This window comes from Carettochelys insculpta, chromosome 10, assembly GCF_033958435.1.
Source record: "Carettochelys insculpta isolate YL-2023 chromosome 10, ASM3395843v1, whole genome shotgun sequence".
Taxonomy (NCBI): Eukaryota; Metazoa; Chordata; order Testudines; family Carettochelyidae; genus Carettochelys; species Carettochelys insculpta.
Genome location: NC_134146.1, coordinates 53,028,175 through 53,044,358, shown reverse-complemented (window position 1 = coordinate 53,044,358; position 16,184 = coordinate 53,028,175). Strand labels below are relative to the sequence as shown.

General features: G+C 43.9%; 1 protein-coding gene across 2 annotated transcripts in view; it reads left to right on the top strand.

The window, feature by feature from the left end:
* ACAP2 (ArfGAP with coiled-coil, ankyrin repeat and PH domains 2) overlaps positions 1-16,184 on the top strand; it is a 157,403-nt gene that overhangs the window by 123,969 nt on the left and 17,250 nt on the right. For both annotated transcript variants that reach the window (XM_075003958.1, XM_075003957.1), the window contains 6 exons: positions 142-211; positions 2,203-2,297; positions 5,677-5,834; positions 6,612-6,704; positions 9,712-9,899; positions 10,242-10,351. In XM_075003958.1, coding sequence (XP_074860059.1) covers positions 142-211; positions 2,203-2,297; positions 5,677-5,834; positions 6,612-6,704; positions 9,712-9,899; positions 10,242-10,351 — 714 coding nt within the window. The remainder of the gene's footprint in view (positions 1-141; positions 212-2,202; positions 2,298-5,676; positions 5,835-6,611; positions 6,705-9,711; positions 9,900-10,241; positions 10,352-16,184) is intronic.

The following is a 16,184-nucleotide window of genomic DNA, read 5'->3' as shown; positions in this document are numbered from 1 at the left end:
ATGGTGAGAGAGCTCCACATACAGATATTAATTAGGATAACAGCTTGATCTGCAAGAGGGACTAGTAAGTCTATCAGACATAAGAAACTGTTAGCATACAGTAATTTTGTATTAATGCAGGATTGTTTTTTTTCTGTTCAGGAGTCTAGGAGTCCACTTTTCAAAAGTTAGATCCTTAACACTAGATACATGGGAGCCTGAACTGCTAAAGGTATGGTAATCCTTTATGAGAAGAGATTTTCTAAAAATAATAATAGCTTGTAGCTGGACTTGAATTATTCATCTAATTTTTGGACTAGAACTAGTGCTTGGGAAAGACTATTGGCACTGAACAAATTAGTAGTGGGCCAAGTAGCCTTGGAAAGTGAAAGAGGATTGTTCATATTTTCTTTCATGGCATTTTCAAACTGATTTAAACATAATAGCTAATGAAATAGTCTCGGGGGTAGCCATGTTAATCTGTTTGTTCATGAAACAAAACAAGCAGTTCTGTAGCACCTTAAAGACTAACAGTTTTATTTATTAGGTAATGAACTTCAATGGGAAAGACCCACTTCTTCAGTGCTCCAGAATCTGGAGAATCATAGAACTCTATAACTGGAAGGGGCCTTGAGGGGTCATCATGTCCAGTCCCTAACAGCTAGACCATCCCTGATGTGTGTCTAACCTGCTCTTAAATATCTCCAGTGGTGGAGATTCCACAGCTGCCTTAGGCAATGTACTCCAATGCTAACCACCCTGATAATCCAAACCTCCCTTGCTGCAGTTTAAGCCCATTGCTTCTTGTCCTCCCTCCTCCTTTTAACACTCTTTTAGGTACTTGTAAAATGCTATCACATCCCCTGTGTTTTCTGTTCCCTAAACTAAACAAGCCCAATTCTTTCTGCCTTTCCTCTTAGCTCACGCTGTCTAGACCTTTAGTCATTCTTGTTGCTCTTCACTGGACTGTCTCCAATTTCTCCACATCCCTCTTGAAATGTGGTGCTCAGAACTGGCCACACTATCCCAGTTGAGGCCTAATCAGTGGAGAGTAGAGCAGAATGACGTCTCATGTCTTGCTCACAACACTCCTGTTAAAGCATCCCAGAATCATGTTTGCATTTTTTTTCTTTCCCATGAGCATCAAACTGTTCACTTGTATTTAGTTTGTGGTTTACTATGACCCCTAGATCCCTTTCTGTAGTACGCCTTAGTAGACGGTCGCTTCCCAAGAGCTGGGTCCTTCCCATGAACACTCGTGACCTAATAAATAAAATTGCTAGTCTTTAAGGTGCTACAGGACTGTGTTTTTTGTTTAGCTAATGAAATGTGGGTAACAAACCAAATCCAATATCATTTTCAAAAACAAGTTATGGTTATGTACGTGTTTATCAGAATGATGTGATTATTAAGAATCAGTGTCATAAGACGTGAATATAAGAAACACTTTATGCTTTTGTACAATTGGATAGTTGGTTTGATGCATTTGTTTTTAGGGAAGATGGTTCACAAGTTATTGGGTTTACTGCTTTTCTACTCCTAAAGCATAACCCTGTGAAAATGGCAGCAGGGGTGAGGGTGTGGATTTCATTGTGTTTGTCTCTAATTTCAACATCATATATGTTTGTTTTGTAGTTAAATGCTCCCTGTCCCTTTAAAAGCCAAGCTTGCAATCTAGGTCTTGAGAGTTAAGTGCTTTCATTCATTGTGGTGTCCCCCTGCTAATAACAGTTATGTAAATGCAATTTGGCTTCAGTGATGCCTGTGGAGCTCCTGTGCCGTCTGGGTTTGGCACAAGTGCAAGTGATTGGTGCTGATTCTGATGGTGTATGAGGTGGACTAGCATACAGGTTCTGTAGGTCTGACAGTACTATAATCAGTCAACGATGCTTTAGTTAATTAGGTGTAGCAGAGAATAAAAGGAGACGAATGGCTGAGCAGGAAGGCGGTGCGGTGTTGCTAGACCCCTGATAGACTAATGCTCTTGTTATACTTATCTACCACGCCAAACAATTTTTTTCATTGCTTCATTCAGAAATCTGTTCCCTCTTATTCAGCACTCATTTCATCTGCATAAAATTAGCCCTACCGTTACAAGGCTTGTCAACAAACTATTGTAAAGGAAAGATTTTGAGACCCAAATACTATGGTGAGGGGTGAGGTATAAATATCACTGAGAGAGAATGCCTTTTATAGCTATGCTGATGTTTTCTTGTCTTGTAGCTCATGTGTGAATTGGGTAATGATGTCATCAATAGAATATATGAAGCAAAAGTTGAAAGAATGGGAGTTAAGAAGCCACAACCAGGAAGCGAAAGGTAATTTTTTAGTTTGGTTTTGCTCATATTCCTTTAATTAATGCCATAAATGTTTTCCATTTAAACTCTCTTCATTGTCACTTAACACAGCTAACTTAATTTTGCTGTTATCTTGCTGATATGTGCTCATGTGACACCACTGGAACAGCCTTTTTCTCTGTGTTACTGTTCAGCAGCCAAGCATTGACTGAAGCAAGGAAGGGAGAATCTCCTTTTCGTTAACACATTTTTGCCAGGAAATTCTCAAAGCTTTCCTGGATCATAGAAGCTGCTTGTGCAAGTGAATGAAACTTCTGTGTTCACAGCAACATTCAACCAGTTCCTCCCTTTTGGTCTTCTACTTAGCTCCTTTTACCTTTCTCCAGATGACCCATCTCCCCTGTCATTCTCTCTATCTTCTCCAGCTGTAGGCTCTCTCTCCATTACAGATCTTACAACAACATAGCTGTACTACTGCAGCTCCTGTAAGATGTTCTGTGTAGCTGTTCTATGCTGTTGGGATAGAGATCTCCTCCGGCATAATTGAATCACCCAATGAGCATAGCTGTATCATTGGGAGAGCATCTGCCACTACCATGGCACTGTCCACAGGGGTGTTTTTCTTGGTGAAACTGATGTCTGTTGGGGGAGTGGGGTTTCACATCCCTCATCAACAAAAGTTTTGCCAACAAAAGTGCTAATGTAGACACAGCCTTAATTTAGCCGCCTCAGTCTGTAATGTCTGCCTCTTCCTGTTCTTCAGCTGCTTCTGTGCACCTTCATTGCCCATCAGTTCTAATGTGCCTTCATTTCTTCTTCAGCTCGTTCTCTGCCACTGTCTCTTTGCTGCTGCAGCATCTGTTACGACCTTAGCACTAATGACATATCTTATCTCCCACCAGCCTTATTCTACCTGCTTCCCCCTCCCAACATCTCTTCCCTTATTAGAACATAAGAACAGACATAGTGGATCAGACCAAAAGTCCAGCTAGCCCACTGTCCTGTCTTCAGACTGTGGCTAATGCAAGGTGTCCCGGAGAAAATGGGCACAACAGGTAATCGTCAAGTGATTCAACCCATCACCTGTTCCCAGCTTCTGACAAACAGAGGCGAGGGGCACCATCCTCCCTGTGCTGGCTAATAGCCATTGATAGACCTGTCCTCGATGAGTTTATCTAGCTCCTTTTTGAACCACCTTCTTGTCTTGACAACATCCTCTGGCAAGGAGTTCCACAGGTTGGCTTTGTGGTGTGTGAAGTGTTCTCTTCTGGAGCTTTCATTCAGTCTCTAGCAAAGTTACCATTGTCTCATCACACCTTCTTCTGCACTTGTGAGTAAGTAATGGGTCTGTTGGATGCACCTTGCAAATATTCCTCTGGGTGTCCTTTCTTACTCTTCCCCCACCAAGTACATTGTCTTTTGTTGTCCCTTTCAGGTTTTCTTTAGCTCTCTGCCTTGTCCAGTCCTCTCCTTTCTCCTCCATTAGGCCATCCTTCTCCTTCAACAGGGGGTCTGCAACCTGCAGGTCTGGAGCCACATGCAGCTCTTTAGGGACTTTGTGGCTCCCAATGATATAATTTCAAAGTGTGAAAAAAACAAAAAAAAAAATGCCAAAACCCTCTCCTGATTTATTTTCAATATTTCAGTGACCATCTAAAAGCTGAACAGTGAACAACTAATGTTGAAATAACAATGAGATGTGATGTTGAAACGTTGGATAATTCCCCCCCTTCAATATGTGCAGTAATAGTGCATTGTGAGATGTGTGTGTGCTGTTCTTAAAATAGGGATTACAAAAAGTATGGTTTGATGCTTTTTATTAAGGACCATCTGGTATTCACATGCATTGCAGCTCTTGAATTATTCAGTTTTTTACCAAATTAGAAAAAAATGACTGTTCTTGCTCTTTTGGTTGGCAATCCCTGTCCTACATGGATGCTGATTCCCTGGTTTTTCCCTTTTTCTCAGTCCCCAGTCCTTAACCTGAGTGAATTCAACTTCTGTGTAGATGACAATCTGACCCCAAGGCTACTCCACTACTTGGCTGTCTATCTGTAGATAAGAAATACACCTCTTCCGAATATCTCGGTTTCTTCCACTCCTTTTCACAAAACAGTGCTTTGTTTTGTGCACTCAGTGTCAGGGCTCCCTCTCTGATCACCACCTTACTGCATTCAGTGCTGGTCTCCTTCCTCCTTGCACCTTGTCAGTCACTCCTCCAGGGTGGTGACTGCTCTCTGCTGCTCTTGCCCTCTATTTCCTTCTCAGATCTCCCTCCCCTCTCTTGACTCTATGGCTGTGGCCCTCAGCTCCACCACATCTAGACCTGGCTTCTTGATTGCTAGATCCAATTGCTAGATTGGCTGCCAAACCAAACACCAGTCCTGGATCTTTCTTCACTGTTCCTGTCTTTGTGCTTCTGCACTCGCTCTGCAGAGTGCTACTTGTGGAAGTCTCATGGAAAATTTCTTACTGTGAGTTCATCCTTTGTTCAATGCTGCTTTGTTCCTGGACCCAGACAGTACTTCCCATCTGTCCTCTTTTCTGCTGACTACCCCTCAACAGCCTTCAGGTAGGTATTTTGGATTCTGCCTCTGTCTATCCTCTTAATTTTTATGCTTCACGGTCAAGCTGTCCCCAATCATTTATAAGAACCAGTCTCTAATCTTTCTTTCTGTGGGCCCCTTATAAGAGAGGTCTTTGTAAAACACTTCCCTGCTCAAGTTCCCCATTCCCTTCAGCTTGCTCTTTCCCAGTGTCATGCTTTGGGGTTCGCCAAGCTTTGCAGATCACTCTGGGTGCAAGAGCACTAGAAAGCTACTGATGCGGGATACTTGTCGTCATTTCCACTAATGTCTTAGCTATTCTTCAGTAACTCCAGTGATGAGGGGACCATCATCCTTTTCATATGTTTATTTCTGTACTTGATTTGATTGCTGTTTTAGTTCACACCTGAAATAAACTACCTGTAGGTTATGCTGCAGTCACCTGTCTTGCATCTAACTCACGTGTCCAGTTCTTAAAATCTCTTAGCTTTGCCAGGCATAACTTCAACATTTACATAAAAATTTAAATATTGCATTTCTGTTGCATACATAAAGATATAGTGCACAGATGTTTCTAAAGTACGATGCACTATCATGAGCCTGTAAGCTGTTGTCAATACTGAGCTTGGTTTTCTTATAACCATTTGCTCATTCATTCAGCATTCTCAAAAACTCTTCACTGGGGCTGAAACAGATCGAGGCTTACTTCCAAAGTGGACTTGAAATCTGTTCAAGAATTTTGCATTTCAGAGGCTGAACTGCAACACTTTGATAATGGCTTTCATATGAATGTGTGCACCACTTACTATGTTCAGTACCGCTAATGTAACTTCACTAACATTTGTCTATGGCAGGCAGGAAAAAGAGGCTTATATCAGAGCAAAATATGTGGAAAGAAAATTTGTGGAGAGACAGTCTGCATCAGTATCTTCTCCTGAGCATAGACCAAAAGCTCAGCCTGAAATTCAGGAGGAAAAGAGGCACAGCAGTCCTGAAAAATCCCCTTTAGCAGGTGAACATGTCACTGGTTCTCTTTGTATCTCTTCTCATGTTCTTTTACTATGTGGTGTGGGTATTTTTTATTTACTGAATTGCTATCTCCGTAAAAAGCCAGAACTGGGTCTTCATTGTTAAGTCTATTTCAGAGGCGCAAGAGGAAAAAAAAATTAATGAGACTTGCACTGTTTGATTTTTAAGAGGGAAGTACATCTTAAATTCAGAAATGTACTAACCAGAGTCTTTCCTCCTAAACTTTCCCAATAACTTTTTCCTGCCCTTTCTCCTCCTTGCCGCCTGCTTTGTGCTTTGCTAACTTGCATGTCCCCAGTGGTTGCTGTAAGTAGCGACGAGGTGAGGCGGGAGTCTCTGTTCTGCCCTGATGAGCTAGATTCACTCTTCTCCTACTTTGATACCTCTTCAAAACTGCGTAGTAGTAAGTACTACTCTCATGGATTTGGCATCTGCACTGGTGGTCCGTTGTGTGGTGTGGCCATCTCGCTACCTGTAGTTCATTGTCTCCAAAATACTGCATTGCTTCATGTTTTCAGGAGATAATTTAAGCTCTTGACTTATCCTGACCTCTTTCCTTCTATAAAATTGTTGGAGCATGACCCACTGTGTCTGGATCAAAACTGCAATTTCAGATTGTTTCTCTGAATATTTTAGAAATACTGCGTAACTGGCAATGAGTTCAGGACTCAGGGTCAGAGCTTGCTGTATTTTTGTGTTGTCTGTGAAAGGAGTGTGCCTTGGCAGCAGAACTCTAATGCGTTTTTTCCCCTAAACCCAGTGAGAAGCAATGACAGTGGGATCCAACACAGTGCTGATGACAGCAGAGAACACCTTGCCTCCACCATCTCCACAAACAGCTTGTATGAGCCAGGTCGGGTTGATTTTGCACTTAAAGATGGAATTCTAGTTATTTCTTTTCCTGATTAAAACCATGCTAGCAAAAAGCAGACTGCCATTTGTTGGTTGTAGTAAATACTGTGTATTACTAAGTGTTTCCTCTTCTACCTCTTCTGTTCAAGTGTCATTTCAATATGGCTAAAAATTCCTATGAGTCATCAGGAACATAGTCTTTTACCTGTTCTGTCTGCCTTCCTTTTTCCCCTCTCAAGCGTGGTAACAGGAAGGTAGTTGAATCCATCTAAATCAAGCTGGAAGATGTTTTTAGCTTCAGATAATACCAAGCTGGAATTTCTTTTTACAGCATTTACAGCAGTGCTGTTTTGGCTGTCTGTAATATAGCAGTGCCCCCAGAAACCTCCTGAGATTATCAATTTGGGGCAAATTGCTTGGAGACAGGGCTATTTACAGCCAAAGTCTGGGGGTCCTCTACAATCAGGCTCACCAAACCAGTCACAAATAGCACTTCTGTTTACCATGCTGGCTAGCCAGAAGTCATAAAGCAATCCCCTTAGATCGGGGTGGGCAGTAATTTTTGATAAGGGGCCACTCCAAGAATTGGTAAGTGGTCAAGGGCCACACTCTCCCATGATGTTAATGGAGGAGGTGCAGGGCCTAGAATGAATGTTGAGTACAGAAGGGAGCTCTGGGTTCCCTGCCAATGGAAGCTGCAAGGTTTTGCTTGGAGCAGGACAATGTGTGAAGGCTTCCCTGCCTCTGTCCCGCAAGGCTGGAAGTATTAACTTAAATGCAAAACTGTATGTTAAAGAAATATTCTGAATGAAATTTAAAATGCAAGTCAGGCAGTTCAGCCCCAGTGGGATGGGGAATTCTCAAGGCATGGCTTAGATCACGGGTTCTCCAACTTCATTGTAACTTGACCTTCTGACAGGAAACATTACTGCATGACACTGTAAGGGAGAGCTAAAGCCTGAGCCCATCTGAGCCCCGCATCCCCAGGTGGGGAGGGGCAAACGCCAAAGACTTCAGCCCTACATGTGGGGCCTGTAACATGAGCCCTGACACCTATGGGTAGACTCTTGGGCTTTGGCTTTAGCCCTAGCAAATTTAAAGCTAGCCATGATGACCCTATTAAAACAAGGTCCAATCCCATTTGGGGTCCTGACTCCCCACCCCAGTTTGAGAACCACTGCTCTGGTCTGCTCTGGGAGTTGTTTGGGGAAGTTCTGTAGCCAGTGCTATTCAGGAAGTCAGACCAAATGATCAGTGCTCCTCTCTCACCTTGGAATCTGACATTACATCTGATGAAGCAGGTCTTTGCTCACGAAAGCTTATGCTCCAACATATCTGTTAGTCTGTAAGGTGCCACAGGACTTCTCGTTTTTTCTTGGAATCCGTGAATCTGTCTGCAGCTCCTTTGGTTCCGCCTGGTGGGTCTGTGTCAACATGGCTGGGTACCTAGGGTGGTTACACCAAGCTATCTGGAATCTTTTTCCCATTTCTTTAATTTATTACAAATTCATGGTCTCATTGAAGAGCTTTCTGTTATTTTTCACTGTTACCCCAAACAGGCTAACAGCCTGTGAAAGCTTGGAGAGTACATTCAGTCAGAGGGCCACTGTGCAACAGTTGCTAGATTAGCGCCTGTGCAGTGGAGTGGCAGGGCAGCTACATGCTGTTCTCTGTGTATGTTTACAAAGCAGCATTGCATGGGCTCACTATCAGAGCACACATCCTGGTTTGTGCCCTCTGATCAACAGCCATTTTCTGGGGTGGGTACCAAACTCTGCTTCCACATTCAGAGCAATCTCACCTCTCCATTTAAATCTTTGCATTATTGTTTGGCTACGTCTATGCTAGCCAAAAACTTTGAAATGGCCATGCAAATGGCCGTTTTGAAGTTTACTAATGAAGTGCTGAAATACATATTCAGCGCCTCATTAGCATGTGGGCGGCCACGGCACTTCGAAATTGATGCGACTCGCCGCCGCGTGGCTCGTCCAGACGGGGCTCCTTTTCGGAAGGACACCGGCTACTTCGAAGTCCCCTTATTCCTATCTGCTCATAGGAATAAGGGGACTTCGAAGTAGCTGGGGTCCTTCCGAAAAGGAGCCCCGTCTGGACGAGCCACGTCAATTTTGAAGTGCCGCGGCCGCTCGCATGCTAATGAAGTGCTGAATATGTATTTCAGCACTTCATTAGTAAACTTCGAAACGGCCATTTGCATGGCCATTTCGAAGTTTTTGGCTAGTGTAGACATGGCCTTTGTGTTGTATTGATGTTAGGGGTTACTTTGATACTTATTTCTACTAGGTTAGTTAAATAGCAACTTTCTCTGTTACTAGTTAAGAGACCTCATGTGGCTGCATACCTGGAGGTCTTTAGTTTCCCTTACAAGTTGTGCTGGAGAAAGAAAATAAAATTTCTTGGCTGCAATTCTTGTTATCTGAAGCCAGGATGTCATAAGGAGGAGGGAGGAAACTTGTTCTTCTTGGCCTCTGAGGGTAGAACAAGAAGCAATGGGCTTAAACTGCAGCAAGGGAGGTTTAGGTTGGACATTAGGAAAAAGTTCCTAGCTGTCAGGGTGGTCAAACAGTGGAATAAATTGCCAAGGGAGGTTGTGGAATCTCCATCGCTGGAGATATTTAAGAACAGGTTAGATAAGTGTCTGTCAGGGATGGTTTAGACAGTACTTGGTCCTGCCATTGGGGCAGGGGGCTGAACTCGATGGCCTCTCGAGGTCCCTTCTAGTCCTAGCATTCTATGATTCTCTGAGCCATGTTCTGTAATTACTGTTAACTTATTGGTTATTAATAGCTTTTAGTGGAATCACAAAGTGACTTTTACTGGCTGATGGAATTTAGCTGGTTCGGTGGCTTAGAGCACTCTTCTGCAAAGTCTGACCTGCAGTGTGTCAGCTGCACAGATTTGCTGCATGGTGTGATCAGTCCCAGTATTCTAAGTGTATTCATTACCTTCCGAGAGCAAGAATTACAGGTCATTAACCCTCTTTCTTTCAGAAGGAGAAAAGCGAAATTCTTCTGTGTTTCATGATTCTAAACAGCTTCATCCAGGACTGCAGCTCTATCGAGCTGCCTATGAGAAGAGTCTTCCTGATATGGCAGAAGCACTGGCCCGTGGAGCTGAAGTGAACTGGGTCAACACAGAAGAAAACAAAGCAACACCTTTGATTCAGGCAGTCTTAGGGGTATGTGACATACTGTCTTGATTGCTGGGGAGTGGGTGCGGGAGAGATGGTAGAAATATCTCTGGATTGGATAGGTGATAACGGCCAAGTACTTGTCTTGCTGTCTGTCTATGGCTTTTGACTTGTGGTAGTAACATTGACCATAACGTTACTTTTCTTTCTCATGAAGTTATCTCTGAACATTTCTCTGTTATTCCTCTGTATTAACCAGACAATACACACTGCCGGTACTTAAATATGATATTTGAGTCCAAATCCTCCAGAAAATCTTCCAGAAAGCAGGATTTGGCCTAGGTTCTAAAGTGTTAAGCATTGAATTGGTCTTTTGTCTTCATTCCTTAGGGCTCATTGGTTACTTGTGAGTTCTTACTGCAGAATGGTGCCAATGTGAACCATAAGGATGCGAAAGGAAGAGGACCACTGCACCATGCCACAGTCCTGGGGCACACTGGGTAACACACGGTTGCAGTACATACTGAGCACCCATTCTTCACTATATTAGTTTATTTGCAAATATACTTCTTACATTCCCAGCATTTCCTAGCATTGTAATACATGTTAAATAATTGAATTGTTAGTCTTAAAACTAATCTGACTGGTGATGCACAGCTTCTTTTCAAAGTAACATTTTCATTCACAGCTAGATTGAAAAGCCCAGAGTCCTTTACATAATATGTTTTAAATAATATTTTGAATTATGTCCTCTCACATTCTTCTATTACCCATTGCTGCTGACACCTAAGGGACACTGCTTCTTATGAAAATGACAAATGGTTAGAACTGGTATAGAGAAGGCAGAACAGTCCCTGATTCCTTTCTGCCAGTATCTGCTGCACTGCCAGTGCGCCTCTCACGAGGTCAGACATCACCAAGCACAGTGGGAGGTGGCACATCCGTGGGGGAGGCCCTGACATGCAACTACAGTAAAGAGTAGTACAAAATAATAATCTGATCTGCAGTGTCCCTGCTAGACACATGCTTGAACATTCTCTTGGTGAGAGGCTGCCGGCCTTGCCAGAATGTCACTTCAGCGTGGGAGAGCTTTGACGAAGGGAAGAAAAGCCAAGTTCCTTTGGTAGAGTAGGTTCAGTGCCAGGCAACTGAACAGGGTTTGAAAATCAGCTGGTGCAAGCAGGTGCATGACTCTCAGGACTGCTCAGCATATGCATTCTGTGCTTGCTCAGTGACGGTTCTGCAGCATGGTGGAGATGGGTGGCCAGACAGCGGGTATGTAAAATTAGAAAGATCACAGACAGACTTTTAACCCAAGGTCAGAGGGAAGCTGAGTGGTGTGGAGGAGCACCTCGTTCTGACAGACATACCTTAGGGGAGGCTTTAATAAAGGGGATATTCTATAACCTAGTAAAGATAAGAGGAGAGGATAGAATTTGATAAAGTACAGGCAGGAAATGAAGAGAGACAGCGGAAAAAAGATGCCCATTCCATTACATTAGGTGAAGGCAGACAACAAAATATGATCAGTTTTGTCAGTGCTTGGGTGCAAAAGCAAGAAGCCTATATTCTAAGGGGGTGACTTGAGTGTCTGATATTAAATGAGGCTACTGATATAATACAGCCGTTCCCGAACTTTTCGGCATCATGTTCCCCCTTTTGATTTTTGATAGACCCTCATGCCACCCCGTCTCTTCTTTACCATCACCCAACCCCCCTTTTAACAAAAAATTCAAGTCGTAATTTAAACACAAAAACTTGATATAAAAATGTTATTTAAAATTTAAAATAAGCACAAATAGTTCTTTTGTCCCAAAAATTTAATAAAAATGTAATTTAACAGCAGAAACTAAATGAATTTAATGTGAAAGATGATGCTCCATTTTCTTCACAAGTTGGAAAATCCTAGGTTTAAAAGATGAAAATGCGCAACATAAATCATTTCTGACATCCAGTCAATTTCTTTGTTTCATTTTTAATGTGACTAAACTTGAAAAGCTTTTTTCCCCGGAGGTACGTTGACAAAAAATGAAAGAATAATACATAGCAATTTTATCAACTTTCACGTACATTGGGAAATATTTTATCCTAAATTCCTCCAAGCTTGAGTTTTCGAAATTATCTTTTGCAGTTGAATCATATTTTATTTTGAGTGCTTGTTTTTGCAGTATTTCTGGCAATGTATCGACATCAACACCGAATAGATTGCGTACTAATTTATGAAAGTTGTCTGGAAAATAGCGGATAGCAGACTCAGTGGAGCCATGCTGCCGCACCCTGCGCTGCGTGCCAACTTCTGGAGCATTAGTGCATCCGGGGCCCCCTTACCCCCTGCCAGACCTTGACCCCTTCTGGGCCAACACCAGCCCAGCCATTGGCTGCAAAGGCTGATTCCAGCCCCATGCTGGACATGGCAATGGCCCCTTGAGCTCCAGCTCAAACCCAAATAGGCTGCTGGCGTGGCCCCAGAGCTGCAGGCGCAGCGCGGGCCCTGCAGAGACCAGCTGCAGCCCTGACCGGAGTACCGGGTCCTGTGCTGTACCTGTCTCAGCCCGGAGGCTGACTGTGGACCACCCAGGCTAACAGCACAGCCCCCACCTGGCCAGCTGCCTGAGCCCCAGAGCTGCCCGAGCCCCAGAGCTGCCCATGGCATCTGCCCACCTGCACAAGCCCTGCTCTGCCGGAGCCACCTGCCAAACAACAGGGCCAGCTGCCTGCCCACGAGCCAGCTACCCAATCCATGGGTCAGCCACCAGAGCCCTGCACTGCCAAGGCTGGCCGCCCACCCACCCACCTGCCAGCCTAAGCAACCCAAGCCCCACAAGCTGCCCACCCGAGCCCCTACCCTCCCCCAAAGCCAGGCACCACCAGCCCCCCACTCTTACTCCCCTGCTTCCCTTTCTCCCAAGCCAGGCTCCCCCAGCCCCCGCCCCCATATAACCCCATCCTCCTCCTCCTCACAACCCACACTCCTTTGCAGGAGGCAGCTAGCTCCACGCCAGCTGTCTCTGTGTATAGCAGCTGTGCTGGGTCACCCAGATAAAATGGCAGGGTCTGAGAGCTGGAAGCAAAGGACGGCTCTTTCTTGAAGTGGGGGAAATGATGGGGAGAGGGTTGGGTCATCTCACACCCCCTCTGGAATTTCTTCACACACCCCCAGGAGGGCACCCCCCCAGTTTGGGAAACTGAGATGTAATAGACATCACAGAAGCTTGGTGGGATCATGATAATCAGTGAGTTGCAGCAATACCAGGGTACAAAATGTATAGGAGAACCTCAGAGTGGATCTGAGGTTGCGCTGTATAGAAACAGTGGGTAGATTGCACTGTTGTGAAGTGGCACTATATGTGAAAGGCTGTAGAGTCAAATAAAGTAAAAGGTTTAGCTCGGGGGTGGCCAACCTTCTTTCATCGGGGCTGGGGGGCACATGGCAATTTTTTATATGTTCCAGGGGCTGAACACATAATAGTCCCAAACCTGTCCCCACTTCCACCTCCAGGCTTAAACCCCTGTCAGTCCCAAATCACCCCCTGCCGCTCCCAGGCTTAAACTCCTCACGGCCCCAGACTGCCCCTCCACTCCCATGTTTAACCCCTCGCAGACCCAAACACAGGATTAACTTACCTTACACAGGAGCTCCGGGAACTGCCTCCCCCAGCTACACCGGGCCACTGCCTCCTCCTCAGCGAGACTGTGTGGCTCCCTCCCAGCTCTCCTACTCCCTCATCTGCAGCACTTGTGGCTCTCACCATTGCTGCGCTGAAATAATGTGACTCAATTTAATTGGTTTAATGGTCACATCCCTCCTTCTGTCCATTAAACCAATTAAATCAAGTTTTACCCTTTCAGTTCAGCAGGGCAGGGAGCCAGAGGAGGAGTGAATGGCGGCAGTGGCAGGAGCCACAAATGGTTTTTTACAAAGCGACACGCAGCTCAGAGCCACCCAGCCAACTTCTGAAATAATGCCGCTGCCGGCTCCCCGGGCTGGATGAAAAGTCTCAGTGAGCCAGATTCTTGCCCATGGTCCACATGTTGGTCACCCCTGGCTTAAACTAATCAAATTCTACGAGAGGCTCTTTGGGTAGAAATTCCAGGCTTCAGCAATGAGAATATAGCAGTAGGAATATACTGCAGAGCACCTGACTGCCCGTTTTGAAATATTCTGGGAGATTATTCAGGCTACAAAGCAAAAAGCCTTATAACAATGGTGGGATTACAAGTATCTCCACATTGTTGAAGAGTATGTCAGCTCAAGGCAGCATGCAGAGATAAAATAGCTACACCATTAATGACTGCTTTTTGGAGTAGCTGTTCCTGAAATTCACTAGAGGAGAAACAGTTTTGATTTAGTGCTAACTGGTGCTGAACGCTCGATGACAGCAACGATAATGTTAAACGTAGCATCGTTGTAGAGCAGAAAACGTCCAAGAAATACCACAGCGTTCAACCGAGAAAGGGAATGACACAAAAATTATGAGGCTAATTAAATTGAAATTAAGGAATCACAAGAGTGAAATGTCTGCAAACTGCATGGAAATGTTTTAAACACACCAGATAGAGGTACAAACTTTATGGCTATCTGGAACAAAGCAAAACAAGACGATTTAAATAAATAAATAAATAAATAAATAAAAAGCCAGCATGTCTAAGCAAGCGAGTAAAAGAGGCAGTTGGGAAGCAAAGAGGAACCCTTCTGAATTGGAAGTAAAATTGTACTGAGAAAGAAAAAGGAACATAAACTATAGTGATTAAAGTATAAAGTATAATTAGCCAAGCCAAAAAGAATTTGAAGGACAGCTAGGAAAAGACAAAAATTAATGGCAAAAGTTTGTTTTAAGTAGAAACAACAAAGAGTGCAGTGGCACCTTTAAAACTAACAATTTTATCATGGCATAAACTTTTGTGAGTTGCTATAATAAAATTGTTCATCTTTAAGGTGCCACTCCTTGTAGTTTTTGCAGAAGTGGACCAGGATAGATAATAAGATAGAAAATACCTTTAATGCCGCATATAAATCCATGATAGTCGTATGCTTGAATACTGGGTGCAGTTCTGGTTGCCCATTGCAAAAAATGCATTGGAATTGGGAGAAGGGCGACAAAATTATTAGGGGTATAGAACAGCTTTCATATGTAGAGAAAGTAGAAAGACTGGGACTGTTTTTAGCTTAGAAGAGAGAGGGCAGGCGGTCATATTTGAGAGAGATCTGTAAAATCATGAAGGGATTGAATAAAGAAGTGTTATTTATCCCTTTGCACCACAGAACTGATGAGAAGGGAGAAATCAGCAGATTGCAAGTTTCAAACAAACATAAGGAATTTCTTCTTCACACAATGCCTTGTCACTGTGCAACTTGTTGCTGGGGTTGTCATGATGGCCAAAACCTTGAAACACAACTACAGTAAACTCTACCATATCTGGCATTCTGTTATCCAGAACTCTCAAATAACTGGCACTTTAACCACAAGTAAATTTTAGTTAAGTTTCCTAAAAGTACAGTACAGTAAAAGTCAATACAAATCAGTACAGCAAATACAGTATGAGTTTACAGTGTACAATACTACTGATGTTGGTAAATAAAGTACTCTGTATATGTTTTTGTTTATTTCTTAGGCCATGTCTGCACTAGCCCAGAACTTCGAAATGGCCATACAAATGACCATTTTGAAGTTTATTAATGAAGCACTGAAATACCTAACAGCAGATAGGTATAAGGGGGTTTCGAAGTTGCAAGGGTCCTTTCAAAAAGGAGGCCCGTCTGGACAAGCCGCGTGGCGGCGAGCCGTGGCAATTTTGAAGTGCCGTGGCTGCCGGCATGGTAATGAGGCACTGAATATGTATTTCAGCGCTTCATTAGTAAACTTCAAAATGGCTATTTGCATGGCCATTTCGAAGTTTTGGGCTAGCGTAGACGTAGCCTTAATATCTAACCTTGTTTTTCTGTAGTGTTATACGTTGCTGGGTATACCTCTCTGTATCATCCAGAGTATTTGAATATCCTGCAACATCTGAGTTCCAGGGCTGCCAGATATGCAAGAGTTTACTGTAGAGAAGTTCTTGGACCACAAGCCCATCAATGGCTGTTTGCCAGGATGGGCAGAAGTGTGATCCCATTCTCTGGGTTTCCCTAAGCTTTGACTGCCAGAAATTGGGAGTGGACAAGAGGAGATGAATCACTTGATCATTGCTGTTCTGCTTTTTCCCTCTAAAGCAGGGGTGGGAGATCCCTGGTATGTGTTTCGGATCCAGACCGTGGCTTTTCTGGATCCAGACCCCAAGGCTCGGGGCTCCCCTCCAGCCCAGTGTGGGGTGGAGGGTTTGGAGCCCTGAGCC